At 36.8% G+C, this 14,128-nt stretch overlaps 1 protein-coding gene across 1 annotated transcript; it reads right to left on the bottom strand.

Annotated features, from left to right (window-relative positions):
• Positions 1–12,679: 12,679 nt before the first annotated feature.
• LOC116193697 lies at positions 12,680–13,826 on the bottom strand. Its single transcript, XM_031522440.1, has 2 exons — positions 13,524–13,826; positions 12,680–13,186 (listed from the first exon to the last, which is right to left on the bottom strand). The coding sequence occupies exons 1-2, from the start codon at positions 13,824–13,826 to the stop codon at positions 12,680–12,682; spliced, it is 810 nt and encodes a 269-aa protein (XP_031378300.1).
• Between the last annotated feature and the right edge of the window lie 302 nt (positions 13,827–14,128).

Raw genomic sequence — 14,128 nt, forward strand, 5'->3', positions numbered from 1 at the left:
GAAAAGCAGTGGATCAGAAGCAAGATTCTAATAAGAAATGGAAAAGACCAGGAAGAAGTCAAATCAAAATAAACCGGAATGCAGCGTGGGATTGAGATTCAAAGTATGCAGGGTCGATGGCTCGAGATAATGCTGGTATTATGGTAACTGGAGCTGGACAACACCTCTGGGCTGATTCTGTTCTTGTTGCAGATGCAGTAGCCATGAAGGAAGGAATATGACATGCTGCTGCAAAAGATTGGAACTCAGTCATCTTGGAAAAACCGACTGGAAGATCCTGTTTGGAAACCTCACAAAGGAGGACCCAGATGTTCATTGGAAGATCGGAAACTTAGTGAAAGGAACCAGGGCAATTAAAAGCAGGTTGCAAGATGTCCAATTCAGTCTTATTTGTCGAAATTACCAACTCCTGATAATTTCTTTGTAACAGACAGGGTAACATTTGATAATGGTTGAATTGAATAAAGGAGAAGCAGTTTATTGCCCAGTATATATAATTATTGCCCAATACATATATATCTGCAGGTAAGTTCTGTCTTAAGCATTCATCCATCTTCCAACATTTCAAAAGTAAAACCACATAGCAATATGTACAAAACGAATACTGTAGTATTATTAATCGAAGGGAACCAGACGAGACGACCATGGCAGAATTACAATTGCAATAATAGGCCCCCAAAAAATTTAATTTTTGCCCCAAAAAAAAAAAAGACAAACAAAAGAATGAATTTCTAGTTTCTGCTGCACTAAGTAGTATTCCTTCTCTCCTCCTAACAGTGTAATCATCAAACATCAATCGTCCAATTCTTGACGACACAAAGGGCAGGCACGGTTGGTCTCCAGCCAGCGGACTATGCATGAGTTGTGGAAGACGTGCCGGCAGGGCATCTCCGTCAGCCTCCTCCTATTACATTCGGGGCCACCGCCCGAAAGTTCTTCGAGGCAAACTACACACGTCGTCCCCGTAATCGTATCACCAGCTTTCTCCCCATAAACAAAGCTCGCCGCATTCAAGAGGCGAGGAACTTCCTCATGTGCCCCTGGACGACTGCGTCGTTAACATCGGAGAGGATGGCCCCAGCGATACGTTGCCTGGACACTGGGTCGACGCCGGGTCAGCGAGATGACAGCATAGGAATGACTCCAGGACGTGGGGGATGCGGATGAGTGAGACAGGGAGACCGGGAAGCTGGTGGAAGCGCGGCTGGCCGTCGTAGAACTCTTGAACATCGATCTCGTCACCGCAGTGGTCTTGAACAACAAACCGGCGCTTTCTCGTGACATAAAAGTCGAAACTTCCGAACAGCTCCCACTCCGAGGAAGAGGATGTCGACGTGGTGTCGTCGGAGGGGTTGGTGGTGGTGACGCAGTGGTCCAAGAGCTTGCAGTCGGTGCTGGAGCGGATCACCGGCAATTCCCACAGAGCCGCCATCGCCGCCGCTGCAAATTGACGGAGCGTCCCAGCAAGAAACAGGCGCGAGACAGAGACGGAGACAGACGGAGTTAATTGATGAGAGAGAGAAGAGAGAGAGAGAGAGCCGTTGTAATTATCAGATATAATGAATGATAAATATATATATTGTCTGAATTGTGCGTAATAAGAAAGCTTAGTTTTAACGGTCAGTAAGTTAAAACGGAAGTTTCCTAATATTATACCCCTGATTTCTTTGCAAGTGACACAAATTTTGAATTTAAAATTTTTACGTTTTTTTTTTGGTGTTTACATTTTTTTTTCCGTATCTTTCAAGGTTTCTTCTTTCTCCTATATCTCTCTCGAATCTTTTTAGATTCTGTTAGTTAATATAGCATTAGTCAATGATGGTATTAAGATTCTATTAGTTTATGGCATTAATGAATAATGGTAATTTCATAATCATGGTTGTACAAAGAACAACCAACAAATAGTCGAGCAATCAAGCTTTTCTCATTACAATGAATACAAATTTTCATTTTCAAATTTTTATGCATCTTTTAAGGTTTATTCTTTCTCCCCTATCCCTCTCGAATCTTTGTTGATTCTAATAGTTAATAGCATTATAATGAATGATAATAATTTCATAATCACGGTTGTACGAAAGAACAACCAACAAATAGTTGAGCAATCAAGTTAGGAGACACTCAAATCTTTTAGTCCATTCAATATTCCTTTAGTCTAAGGTAAATAATATCACTCTCTTGATCATCGGCACGATAATTCACGATGGCATAACGCTCAAGTAGCAAACCGATAGATCAAATAGTAAGGCAATGTCCGCACGAGTCATAACCGATAGATGATGTACATCTACTCCTTCAAGTTTAGTATCTTGTGTGATGCTCATTACAAGCCTTCCAATATATGTAAGCAATTTGATGAATCTTATGATTAAATAGGGGAAAATTTCACAATTGGTACAAAATCTTTTTTGAAATGTAACAACTTTCATACAAAAAGTAAAACCTGTAACGATTTTATACAAAACGTTTATATTATATTTCAAAGTTGAACAATCCCTCAATTTTTGTTAACGTGGCTCTATCGTGGCCGTTGATGTGTCCTACAATGCTAACTTGGCGTCCCACATCATTAATATAACAATAAAACAAAAAAGGGGAAAATACAATAAAATTTCCAAAAAATGATAAAAAATTTTATACATACAATAAAATCTCATAAAAATAACAATTTTTTTTCAAAAAATATTAAGATTAATTTTTCCAGAAAAGCTAAAAAATTCAATAATCCAAAAAAGATTAGATGAAAATATTTTTTTAAAGAAAATTTAAAATCACCACTATATCCATAAAATACAACATTTTTTAAAATAAAAAAATTTGGAAAAATATCGTAAAATTTCAGTAAAATAAAAAAATTATTTAAAAATACTAAAATTAAATTTTTCTATAAAATTTTAAAAAACCACGTACTCTTAAAAAATAAAATTTTTAGAAAATTAATAAAAAATTGAAAAGATACAATAAAATTTATTATTATAAATTTGTGCAATAATTGTAAATGTTGACAAATATATTAATTTGTGATAATATATATATGTATGTATATATAGACGTGAAATTAGATGATAAATTTATTATTATAAATTCTTTTTGGTGAGATGAGATTCGAAACTTCCTATCAGCTCCGACTCGGACGAAGAGGGTGTCATGGTGGTGTCCTCGGAGGGATTGGTGGTGGTGACTTGGTGGTCTAAGAGCTTGCAGTCGGTGCTGCAGTGGATCGCCAGCAATTCCCACAGAGCCGCCATTGACGGAGCGACCCCGCAAGAAACAGAGCGCGAGACAAAGACAAAGGCAGAGGTGACTAAGAGTAAATTGATGGATAGGGAGAGAGAGAGAGGGAGAAAGAGAGAGGGGGGGAGAGAGAGTCGTTGTAATCAGAGATAATAATATATATATATATATATATATATCGTGTTTGTGGGTAATACGAAAGCTTAATTTGGGAATTTCTTAAAAAAATTTCCGAATTTTGATTTCTTAAATAGGAAATTAAGAAAGCAAATTAACTGTAAGTAACTTCAAATTTTCAAAATTAACGGTAAGCAAATTTCCTAATATTATCCCCTTTATTTCATTACAACGGCCATAAATTTTCAATTTCAAATTTTTATGCATCTTTTAGGATTTATTCTTTCGCCTGTATTTCTCTCAAATCTTTTATCCATTCTAATAGTTAATAGCATTAATGGATAATGATATTTCCATAGTCTTCCTTGCACAAAGAACAGCTAACAAATAGTCAAGCAATCAAGCTGGGAGACAGTAAAATCTTCCAGTCCCATTCGATATTCCATTACCCTAAGGTAATTAATTCACATAATTCCTATAAAAAATTCAAATAATTCGGTTATAATGATCCTAACACATCCCGAAAGGAATCCCATATTTAAAAAGCAAATATTCAGTGAGTATTACTAAGCCACTTGATTATATATCATTCAATCAAAATACCTGAAAGTGAAGAATTGACCTCACAACAGACCCACGGATTCCCACTTACAAGCATTTTTATCGGCTCTTACCCATCAACAGTGGATGAGTAATAGTCATCGAATATTCAATCCATATCTAAATCACATTCCTCTGCATCTCCTAAACTCGCATTCCACCAGCACCTACATGAATCCCACTCTCTTGATCGTCAGTATGATAATTCTTGATGACATAACGGGCACCTACTACTCCTTTCCAGCCAACTAACAATGCACACTTGTCGTGGAACACGTTATTGCATGGCGTCTTAATTATCGGTTTCTTCTCATTGTCATCCCGCGATGATAAATCTTCCAGACATTAACACACGACCCGAGCTTTGCATTATCATTCGGAGCACTAAAGCTCGTGGCATTGAACTTCTGCATTGTTTCCTTCTATTGACGCCCCACCACCAGGTTCCTCAAGTAGCCGCCACCCGCAGATGGGCCCTACTTGTTGTCGAACCACCTGAACTTTGGTTATCTCCAGCTTCTCTCGCATGTAAAACTTCTTCATGTACCCTCCAACCACATAGTAGACATCCAATACGACAGGACGACCCAAGCTATCTCATGCACGGAGCCAGGCTCCACATTCAGTTCGGTGAGAGTAGCCTCTATGGAGGTCAGCAAGAGTTTGGGTCGATGAAGGAATTGCATGCTGGCCTACAGAAAATTTTAGAAGAACATGAGTAGTGATTCCCCACCATCAAAGTGACCTTATGAGACAGGTGAAATTTCTCCGACAGAAATCTTCTAGGAGAATCCATTCTTCCTTAGACTACCTGAAATACATCTAAACTAAAATTAGTACATACTAAATTTTAATTTTTTGGCCACACTAAATAAGAAAACGAGCAAACTGACCAATTGAATAACTTCTCCAAATGTAAAGCCAAGGGATCTAACCTGACCAAAAATTATCCTACCATCGCAAGAAAGTGCAGCGTCCAGAAACTCTTTTTTCGGTTATCTATTGTAGCTGCAAAATCATTTGAAGGATAAATAAACAAGTTATCCCAAAGTACGTAATTTGAATCTTAGCCTATTTTAAATCCAGCCAGGGCATATCTTCACTGGAACTAACCTTTGTTTAGATGGAGGGATTTGAAGGCAGAAAATCTGGAGGGACCGAATATCCTCCAAATCCTTACAGTCAACTAGGGGACACTCTCCTTCTCAATCATCTCCTCTCTAATCCGGCCACCCAAACAAAGCTTAAAGGACCCACCAAATAATGTCCAAGCAGATCAACTCTTAGAACATAAAGAAATATTACGAAGCGGACCAGCCACATGCGTTCTGCTAGCTGTAACTGCCACCGGAAAGTCGAACATTGGAACCAAACCAATGATGAACCACAGCTCCTGTGCAAAAAAACATGATACTAACTTCGTTGCAGCTCAAATCTCTAATTGGAAATCAAATAAATTGCTTCCGTGTACATCTGCATGTTATTACCTTGTGTGGAAGCTTAGAGTAAAGCAGGACAAAAGAGTATACGGGAATCACATAAAACAATAGTCTCCTATCAAGCAACACACCAAGCTGCAGCAAAGTTAAACCACCAGAAAGAGTTGAGATTTGAGAATGAGATTCTCAAGAAAGAAGTCAGCTCCATAACCCACCCTGGAAAGCTATGAGCAACGTGGGGCTGAAGTAAAATACCAGTGAAATGTGTCTGTCTGAAAAGACATGTTAATTAAGGAAAATACAAAATATTATTTTCAAGAATTCCACAAGCTTGAGATGCATGGATATTATCTATTGAGCCATAATCTAAATGCATATAACAACCACGCAAAACCCGAGTTGGTGCTGGTGGATCATGTGAATGAATGCAAAGACATTAAAAAAAACCTAAATCACCAAAATGGTAAAAAAATGAATGAGAATGACAAGATTTGCCGTAGAACAGGTGAAGAGTCTAGAACTGAGAAGCCATAAACACCTCCATAGCTTTGCCAAATTAGAATCACGATGACAAGCCATATACTGCTGGTCACAAACAGTTATTCCAAGCTTCAGTATATTCCTTCCTGAGAACTCGCTTATCAAATTCAAATTTACAATGCAAAATGCCAAAATTGGAATAAATCCTCTTTCGATGACCGCCATATGGCAAACGAGCATAGATTTATTGAACAGAACATCATACAATTTCAACCAAAGTATATACCAGCGAATTCAATGCTAGATAAAATTTCCCTTTCATCCAAAACCCATATCCAATGTTAACTGCAAAATAGATTTTTGAAAAGAGAAAAACAGAATGTGAGAAAATACGGATTGTGAGAGAGATGAGAGAGTGTAAAGACAGCCAATAGACTCGTGAAAGAGTTGTCTTTAGACCGCTTGCTTGCTCTCTAATCTAAGTAATATATATTACAAAGAGACTATCTATCATAAGCACCCATAAGTGAATTCCAAGTCAGGGTTGTAATATGAGTATTTATATCAAGCAATTTATCCAAACCAAGTGCTAATGTATTAGGAAATGGACGGCTACAGTAAACAAGCAAGTGAAACTGCAGTGCACTTAATATCACAAAGAAAGCTTCTATTGGACGTCCGAACTTGCTCCTAACCTGAACAGACAACAAGAAGCCATTCTATTGGACGTCCGAACTTGCTTCTAACCTGAACAGACAACAAGAAGCATTGGCATAGTCATCTATCATACTTGTCCTTAACACCATCCAGAAGAAAAAGGATGAAGAAGATCAGAGAAATACATATAGCATTTCAGTCCTAAAAGAGAATGATCTAATCAGAATAACAGTACCCATCATGCTAGAGCATAATATCTATAATATTATAAAGGGAGAAAATAAGTAGCTGGTGTAACTTTCCTTCTCCCCAAAATGGCGTGGTGCGGCTCTTGTGACATCAGGTTGCATTATCAAAAATCCAACATTCCTAACATCAAATGCAAGTTAAAAGTCAAGAATATCAGATCAGACATCAAACTTACTTTCATCTTCATTAATAGTGATAAGAATTTAAATACATTTATAGGTAAGGGTACTTTAAGTATGAACAACAAAAAAAAAGGCAAGTCAACAGAGCAGATAGTGATAATCTGCTAACATATTAAGGAAGCAAATAGAGAATGGGAAAGACTTTCTAAATGTAGATGTGATTTACAAGTGAACTGCAACCAAATGAAATGGATTGAAACAGTTGACAGAATCTACAAATACCAATTACTTGTTTATTTGTGGAGAAGAAACAGAAGAATTTCAATGAGTAGGAATGTTGTGAACAAACATCCAAATAAGGTTCTGAGTGGGCTTTCCATCAGCTACAACGCAGGAGAAATCTTTCTTATCTACATCCCTAATCCGCCTCTCAATGAAATTTAACATCAGGAGAGTTTACTTCATTGAATGCCTGTCTGCACCTCTATTTCCATGCCATCCAAAATGAAGGAGAAATCTTAATGCAAGAAACTTTGTCGCAAGATATAAAACATAACCAGTACAAATATCCAACTACAGCAAATAACTCACCTGCTATGAGACTATAAATCTTAGAAAACTGCAGCAAGCCCATGACAAATACAAATGGTGATGCTAAAATCGACACCAGGCAAGCACCTGCGGGGAATTAAAAACAACAAAGGGATTTCATTATTGTCTTACAAGAATGGAGTATTCACTCATTTCCAGCATTCAAATCAGAATATATTGCACCTGCGTTTGATATGGTGATCCATTAACTTAGTTACAGGTCTAATTGGAGGTAAAATAAAACCAACAACAATTCAGATCCACAGAACATCATAACTGACCAATAATTTTCATTTTTTTTCGAAAGGTAGATATATCCATGCACGCGCACACGCATATATATAATACAGAACTACACAAGCATCAAACAGATGCAAATGCTACATATGTATTGAAATAGTATATTTTTTTGTTCTCATACTTTTTTCTGCAGTTCTTCTCCTTTCCATGGAAAGAGAAGTCAGTTGTGCTAAGACATAAAACCATGAAGAAGAAACAAATATGATGTTCTGGACAAAGGAATAAAAGGGCATGGAAAAGAAATTTGACAGTGACATTTATAATTCAACACGGTTGCCTGTCTTTTGCACGCACTGCTGCATTCTATTATTATATATAGTTCACTACATAAGCATGTATTTGAATACCCTCAGATAAGAAATTCGTAGTAAATTAAATCCTTGATGCTTTAAATTTGGCACATATATTGGATAGACACAACTTTGCATTTTTTTCAACTTGTTAAAGATATGAGTCTTCACTTCTACTTACAAACCATATACAGTTAAGTATTTGAATATATATAAGGTATATCTTTGAAAAGTTATTTGTAATTTCCAAGATTATTAGTGTCAAAATATAAATTAAAATAGAGATAAATCATAATTTGAGATAATTCTTTTAACCAGGTGTTATCAAACAAACCTTCCACATTTCGCGACTTGGAATTTACTTGTTATATCTTTATTCCGACTTTGAGTTCATCCTTTCTTATACGGTGCAATATGAGTTGTCTAATAGAATTCACATGTCATCGGCAATCTCAAATTCAATCTGTACCTTACCAATAACAGTGTGAGGAACAATGCCAGGGAATTCCAGGTAATCATACAAATCGAAAGCAGAACATCACTGCAGTGCTTCTAAAAGCCATCGCAAAAGGGAAAACTATGAAAGCAGGGGGAGTAACCACCATCAAATCTACCTTATCTGAGTGACGCCGAGGTAAAGAATGTCATGCATCGCCTAGCAAAACATAGAAACCAAGAATACTCAATGAGCTAAACTGCAAGAAGATCTAACACTATTTTACTATGTTAACAACAGAATTGATCTCCCGAATCAGGTCAAATAAACTAAAACAAAGCAGACTTTCATCTGCACAATGAAAAGGACCACAAAAGCAACAAGGATCCGCCAAATCGCATTCAAAAGATACAATTCGTAAAAAAGCTCGAACCGGTTAATCATCCCACTGGAAGCTAATCATTCAAAATTAAGGCAACAGGATAGGCACTTCACATCAACCCAGTAACGGAGCACTGGGTTAGAGCAGAAAAGAAGTACCTGAACGTTGAAGCTCTCCACGTCCTTAGCGTAAGGTGCCATGAACACGTAAAAGGCGGCAAGCAATCGACCCCGGAAGCAGGTCATGACCTATCCGAAACAAGTCGTCGAACATATCATAAGCGAATGCAAACTTATGCTCATGGAATGTAAAGCTCCAATGGGGAAGAGGTCCGGAATGCAGGAATTGCCGTAAAGGCTGAAACTTTTTGAAAATTTAGACGCCATTGCTGCTGCCAGTGAGTGTTCAGTCGATCCTGAGGGAGAGAGAAATGGGTGGGAAGAGTCTACAAAAGGGAAGAGTTCACTCTTAACTTTCTATTTCCTGAAATGCGATCCTTCACAGTGAGTTTGGTTGCTTTAATTTTCCCTTGCCATCTTAAGATTTTCACTCCCCAAAATGGAAGATTTGGAGGGAAAATGCCCAATTCAACTATCAAAAATATAAAAAAAAAAAAAAAAAAATTTACCCTTTAACTACTATGATATTAAACAATAATTTGCCCTTAGTCAACTAATATAATATTTTTCTTTCATTGCTTTTCTCTTTATTATTATATCTATTCAAATAATGGAAATTATTTCCCTCCATTTCTTTTTCCTCCCCTCCCCTCCCCTCCCCTCCCCTCCCCTCCCATAATATTTCCCAAACATAGTGTTAGAAGAAAGGAAGTTTTTCCGAATTCCCCTTACAATTCTATTTGTGTTGATCTCTCTCTCTTGGGATAATTTTTTCGTTAAAAAGGAGGTCCACGAGTCAAAGATAATGAAATATAAATTCTAATGACTAATAAAAGAGCATGAATAATTTCACAACAAGTATCAAATTTAAAATATTTTAATTAACAAGTAAAGACGCGCGATACTAGGCTACGATCCCTTTGATATGATTTTTTCTAATTGGCTCATTCATACCAAATTGGTCAATTTCCTTAAGTAGTTAACACAAGGCAAAAATCATTTCGAAGTGGCGGAAAATTGAGTAAAGAGCACCCACAGGAGTATACAAATTAGAATTACTGTGAGCATATTTTATTACTTAATATTACTTGATTTATTATTTATTACTTGATTGATAATCCTATTAACACAAATAGACTTATAACGGGATAGATTTAAAGCTAAAATGAGACCACGTAAATTTGATCAACTTTGACGTCATTATCCTGTTATTTTTATGTCAATTAGATATAATAATGTTTTAATAAACAATTTTAGAGAGAGAACTGGTTTCCACTTAGAATATGCCTCTCTCTTTTCTTTTCTTGAAAGCCATTTCCAGCAAAAAAAAAATTCTAAGTTGAAACCTGTTACCTCACTGGGCCCAAAAATTGCAATCTATACTGTCAGCACATTTTTTTGGTCCGGCTTGGTCAAAGAACTTACTCGAGAACCCGAACAAAGGGTCACATTTCAAAATCTTTTGAAGAAAATAAATTTTATTCCACTTCTAGGAAAGAGGAGATATGAGAAAATTAAATTCTCATGTTTTAAAAAAGTATTTTCAGACAAATTTCCAAGAAGAAAATATTTCATGGGCTTGAAACTAGTGTTATCACAACCGGACCAGACATCGAACTAGTCGAGGCATGGGTTCATGGGTACATGGGTTCAATCAGGGGTTTGATGGGTCGAACCGCATGTTTAATTATAAAATAAATAAATAAATATTATTTTTAAAAAATAATATAAAATACAAAAAAATAGTAATATATATTAGATAATAATTAATATGTGTCCAAAAAAACACATGAAAAAAATTATTTGCATCTGATTGTAAATGACTCATAAAAAAGAACTAATAGTCATTTGACAGTGCTCAATTGGTCAAGAGTTGAAGAAGCCTTTGCAATGTCAAAAGAAATCGCCTGAAGAGATAAAATGGATTAGAAACAGCATACAACACATGAGTTATAACTCATAAGACCACATAAACCTCAACACACAAGTGTCTGTCCAACCTTCACCCAACTCACACGTAAATTAACAACGAAAAAAATTTAAAGGTAAGCCACAGTTTACCATCACAAGTTAATAAATCAAATCCAACAAGGACTAACTAATCAGTCAATATCATCAGCAATTCCATGCACTCCAATCCCTACCATAATTTTCACAAATATTGTTTTTAGCTACAGCATCATGTGGTGCTTCAGGAGCTTCAAACAATGGATTCTCTTGGACTCGGTCACTGACATTCCCTCCATCAATATTATCTTCAGCCCCTTCATCCATATCAAGATCTTCCAAATTCAAATTCAACGAATCTGTACAACGAATATAACTACTAAAAATGAAATGAAAATATACAACCTATCATGAAAATAGTCGGAATGAAATAAGAATATTTAGTACCATCATTTCCATTTTCTTGAATGCACATTTGCAAATCCCATCTAAATGTTCGCAATTCTTCATTTGATAGGGCCCGTGGCTCATCCTCTAGTACCCAAGTAGAATAAGAAGCAAACTTCTCGAAGTCAATTGGATCATAATTTCTACCCTTAAAGTAGTTCCTGCAAAACAAGCATCTCTTGTATACTTACATGTTGCAAGTTGCAACAGATCATCAAAGCAAAGTAAATATCTAAATATGAGAAAAAAAATCTAGTAAAGTAAGAAAGAAAAAATGGAGAGAAGCAAATGTATGTACCTTTATTGCAACTTCAAATTATAATGGACATAAACAAGGTCATTCAACCATTGATGCTCAAGTCGGTTCCTTTTCTTAGAATGAACATGATCGAACAAACTCCAATTCCGCTGACAACCCGAGGCACTACAAGTTTGGCTTAAAACACGAATAGCCATCTTTTGTAAATTTGGTGCACTCGAGCCATACCACATCCACCACTCATCTAGACATATATAAAGAAAATAAGAATAAGAAAATGAACAAACTCAAATAAAGTATGAAATAATGACTGAAAATACTAGTGTTTAGAACATACCTGAAGCCATCACGATGCGATCGGATACTGCGGATACTCGTCCAAAATCACCTTCAGTATTTTTAAAAATCTTCATTTCACTTTTTAATTTTGTCTGCAATGAGGGCTTCCTATAGGAATATCTCTCTATGACATCCAACAAACTGGAAACCGTTCCTCTATTCTTCTCAATCTCGGTCAAGTCATATTGATATTTGGGATTCAACCAATATCCAGCAGCATGCAAGTTCTTGTGCAGTTGCATATCCCATCGAGTATCAAGAATGTCGATATACGGCTCAATCTTCTTCTTTCTCCTATTGAATCTTTTCAACATCTCTTCCCTAGCTCTGTACATTGCTTTAAGCAAAAATTCCATAACAGGCCTTTCATCACTATCAACAATACGTAACACACGAACAAGAGGTTCACTAATCTACACTATGGCTACACATTCAAACCAGAAAGAATCCACAAATAACAGTTTCACAAATTCTTTTGTTTTACTTTCCTTTGCATTGCTTGAACTAGTCCATTCACTAGATGTTACCATAGCCCTCAAAGCATTCTGTTGTGCAAAAATACTCTGCAATGCAATGAAATTAGTGGCAAAACAAGTTGGAGCAAGGCGTAGAATTTCTCGTCCACTAGTGAATTTTCTCATCATATTCAATGCAAAACAATGATTATAGATATACTAAGTAATCTTCGCAGCATGAGTCACAATATCATTCACTTTGTCCAACTTACCAATATCACCGAGAATTAAATTAATGCAATGAGCCGCACAAGGAGACCAAAATATTGTCCTGAACTCCTGCTCCAACAAGTGACCAACAGCCACGTAGTTAGCAGCATTGTCAGTCACAAAGTGAACAACATTCTCTTGACCAACAAATAAGACCACCTCTCTGAATAATTTGTAAAGCATCTCCCCAGTCTTCGAAGCATCTGAAGCATCGACAGACTTCAAGAAAACAATTCCTTTAGGACAATAAACTAAAAAGTTAATCAAAGTTCTCCTACATTGGTCTGTCCATCCATCGGCCATTATCGTGCAGTCCATCTCTTTCCAAATAGGTCGGTAGCTATCGACATACTTTCTCACCTCCTCAACATTTTTTGTCAATAAGTATCCCCAAAGATCATGAAAGCCCAGACCTTTATAACCTGCCCCCATGCTAGCAATGACATCGATTGCTTTCTGGTAATAAGGAGAATTAACCGTATTAAACGGTATACTTGTAGCCAGCATTCACTTAAAAATGGCAAGATCACATTTCTCGGTGACTTCTTCGCTTGGCAAAACACTCTTGAGTGTCCTTCGAGCTCCCGGTGTTGTTCTCGGTTCGAAATACGAATTAATTTTCATCTTGTTTGGCATCGCCGTCTTTGATTGAGTATCTTAAGTTGCCTTCCCTTTTACTTTTAAATGAAGGGGTGTCATTTCTACTATCTCCTCATCATGCTTGGGGTGGAGCACATGAATTTTGCTCATCTAACATATCACGCTTCCTTTTCTTTTCCATCATGTGCCCAACCAGATGTTCCTGCATTCTAAATCGAACAGCATCCGGTACCTTCCGACATGCCCCTGCATTCCCTTTTAATCCCACCAAATGTTGTTTAAATCGATTTATACCGTTACCGGAGAGAACTTTTGAGCAGTACAAGCATAGCAGCCCCTTCCTTCCATTTGCTGACGATACTTCCTTGCAATGTGCCCATGCCGGATCAAATTTTCCTATATTTATGGCTTTTGGAGTAGAAGAACTTGGGGTGGATTCTCTAGTAGGTGGCATAGGATTGGGTGTGTTGCTGTTACTAGCACCAGCAGAATTCATTGTCTAACTAGCAGCCTATAATGATGAAAACAATATATTTCAAGCTCCACATTAAGAAAAACAAGGCAATAAAGACTAATAAAGGGCGACTAAGTGATAGCTCGAAAGAGTAAAAACCAATAAAGGGCAATATAAGCAAAACCAACCGCCAATACCTCAGCAACAGCAAGTCACCATGCAAAAACCAACCACCAATTCCTCAGCATTCAGCAACAACAAGTCACCTTGTCGAATTCAGAAACAAATTGGTGAATTCCGCATGTTATCTCGTAATTAGTGGCTTCTAGTCTCCAAAACTAGCT

This window comes from Punica granatum, chromosome 2, assembly GCF_007655135.1.
Source record: "Punica granatum isolate Tunisia-2019 chromosome 2, ASM765513v2, whole genome shotgun sequence".
Classification (NCBI taxonomy): Eukaryota; Viridiplantae; Streptophyta; class Magnoliopsida; order Myrtales; family Lythraceae; genus Punica; species Punica granatum.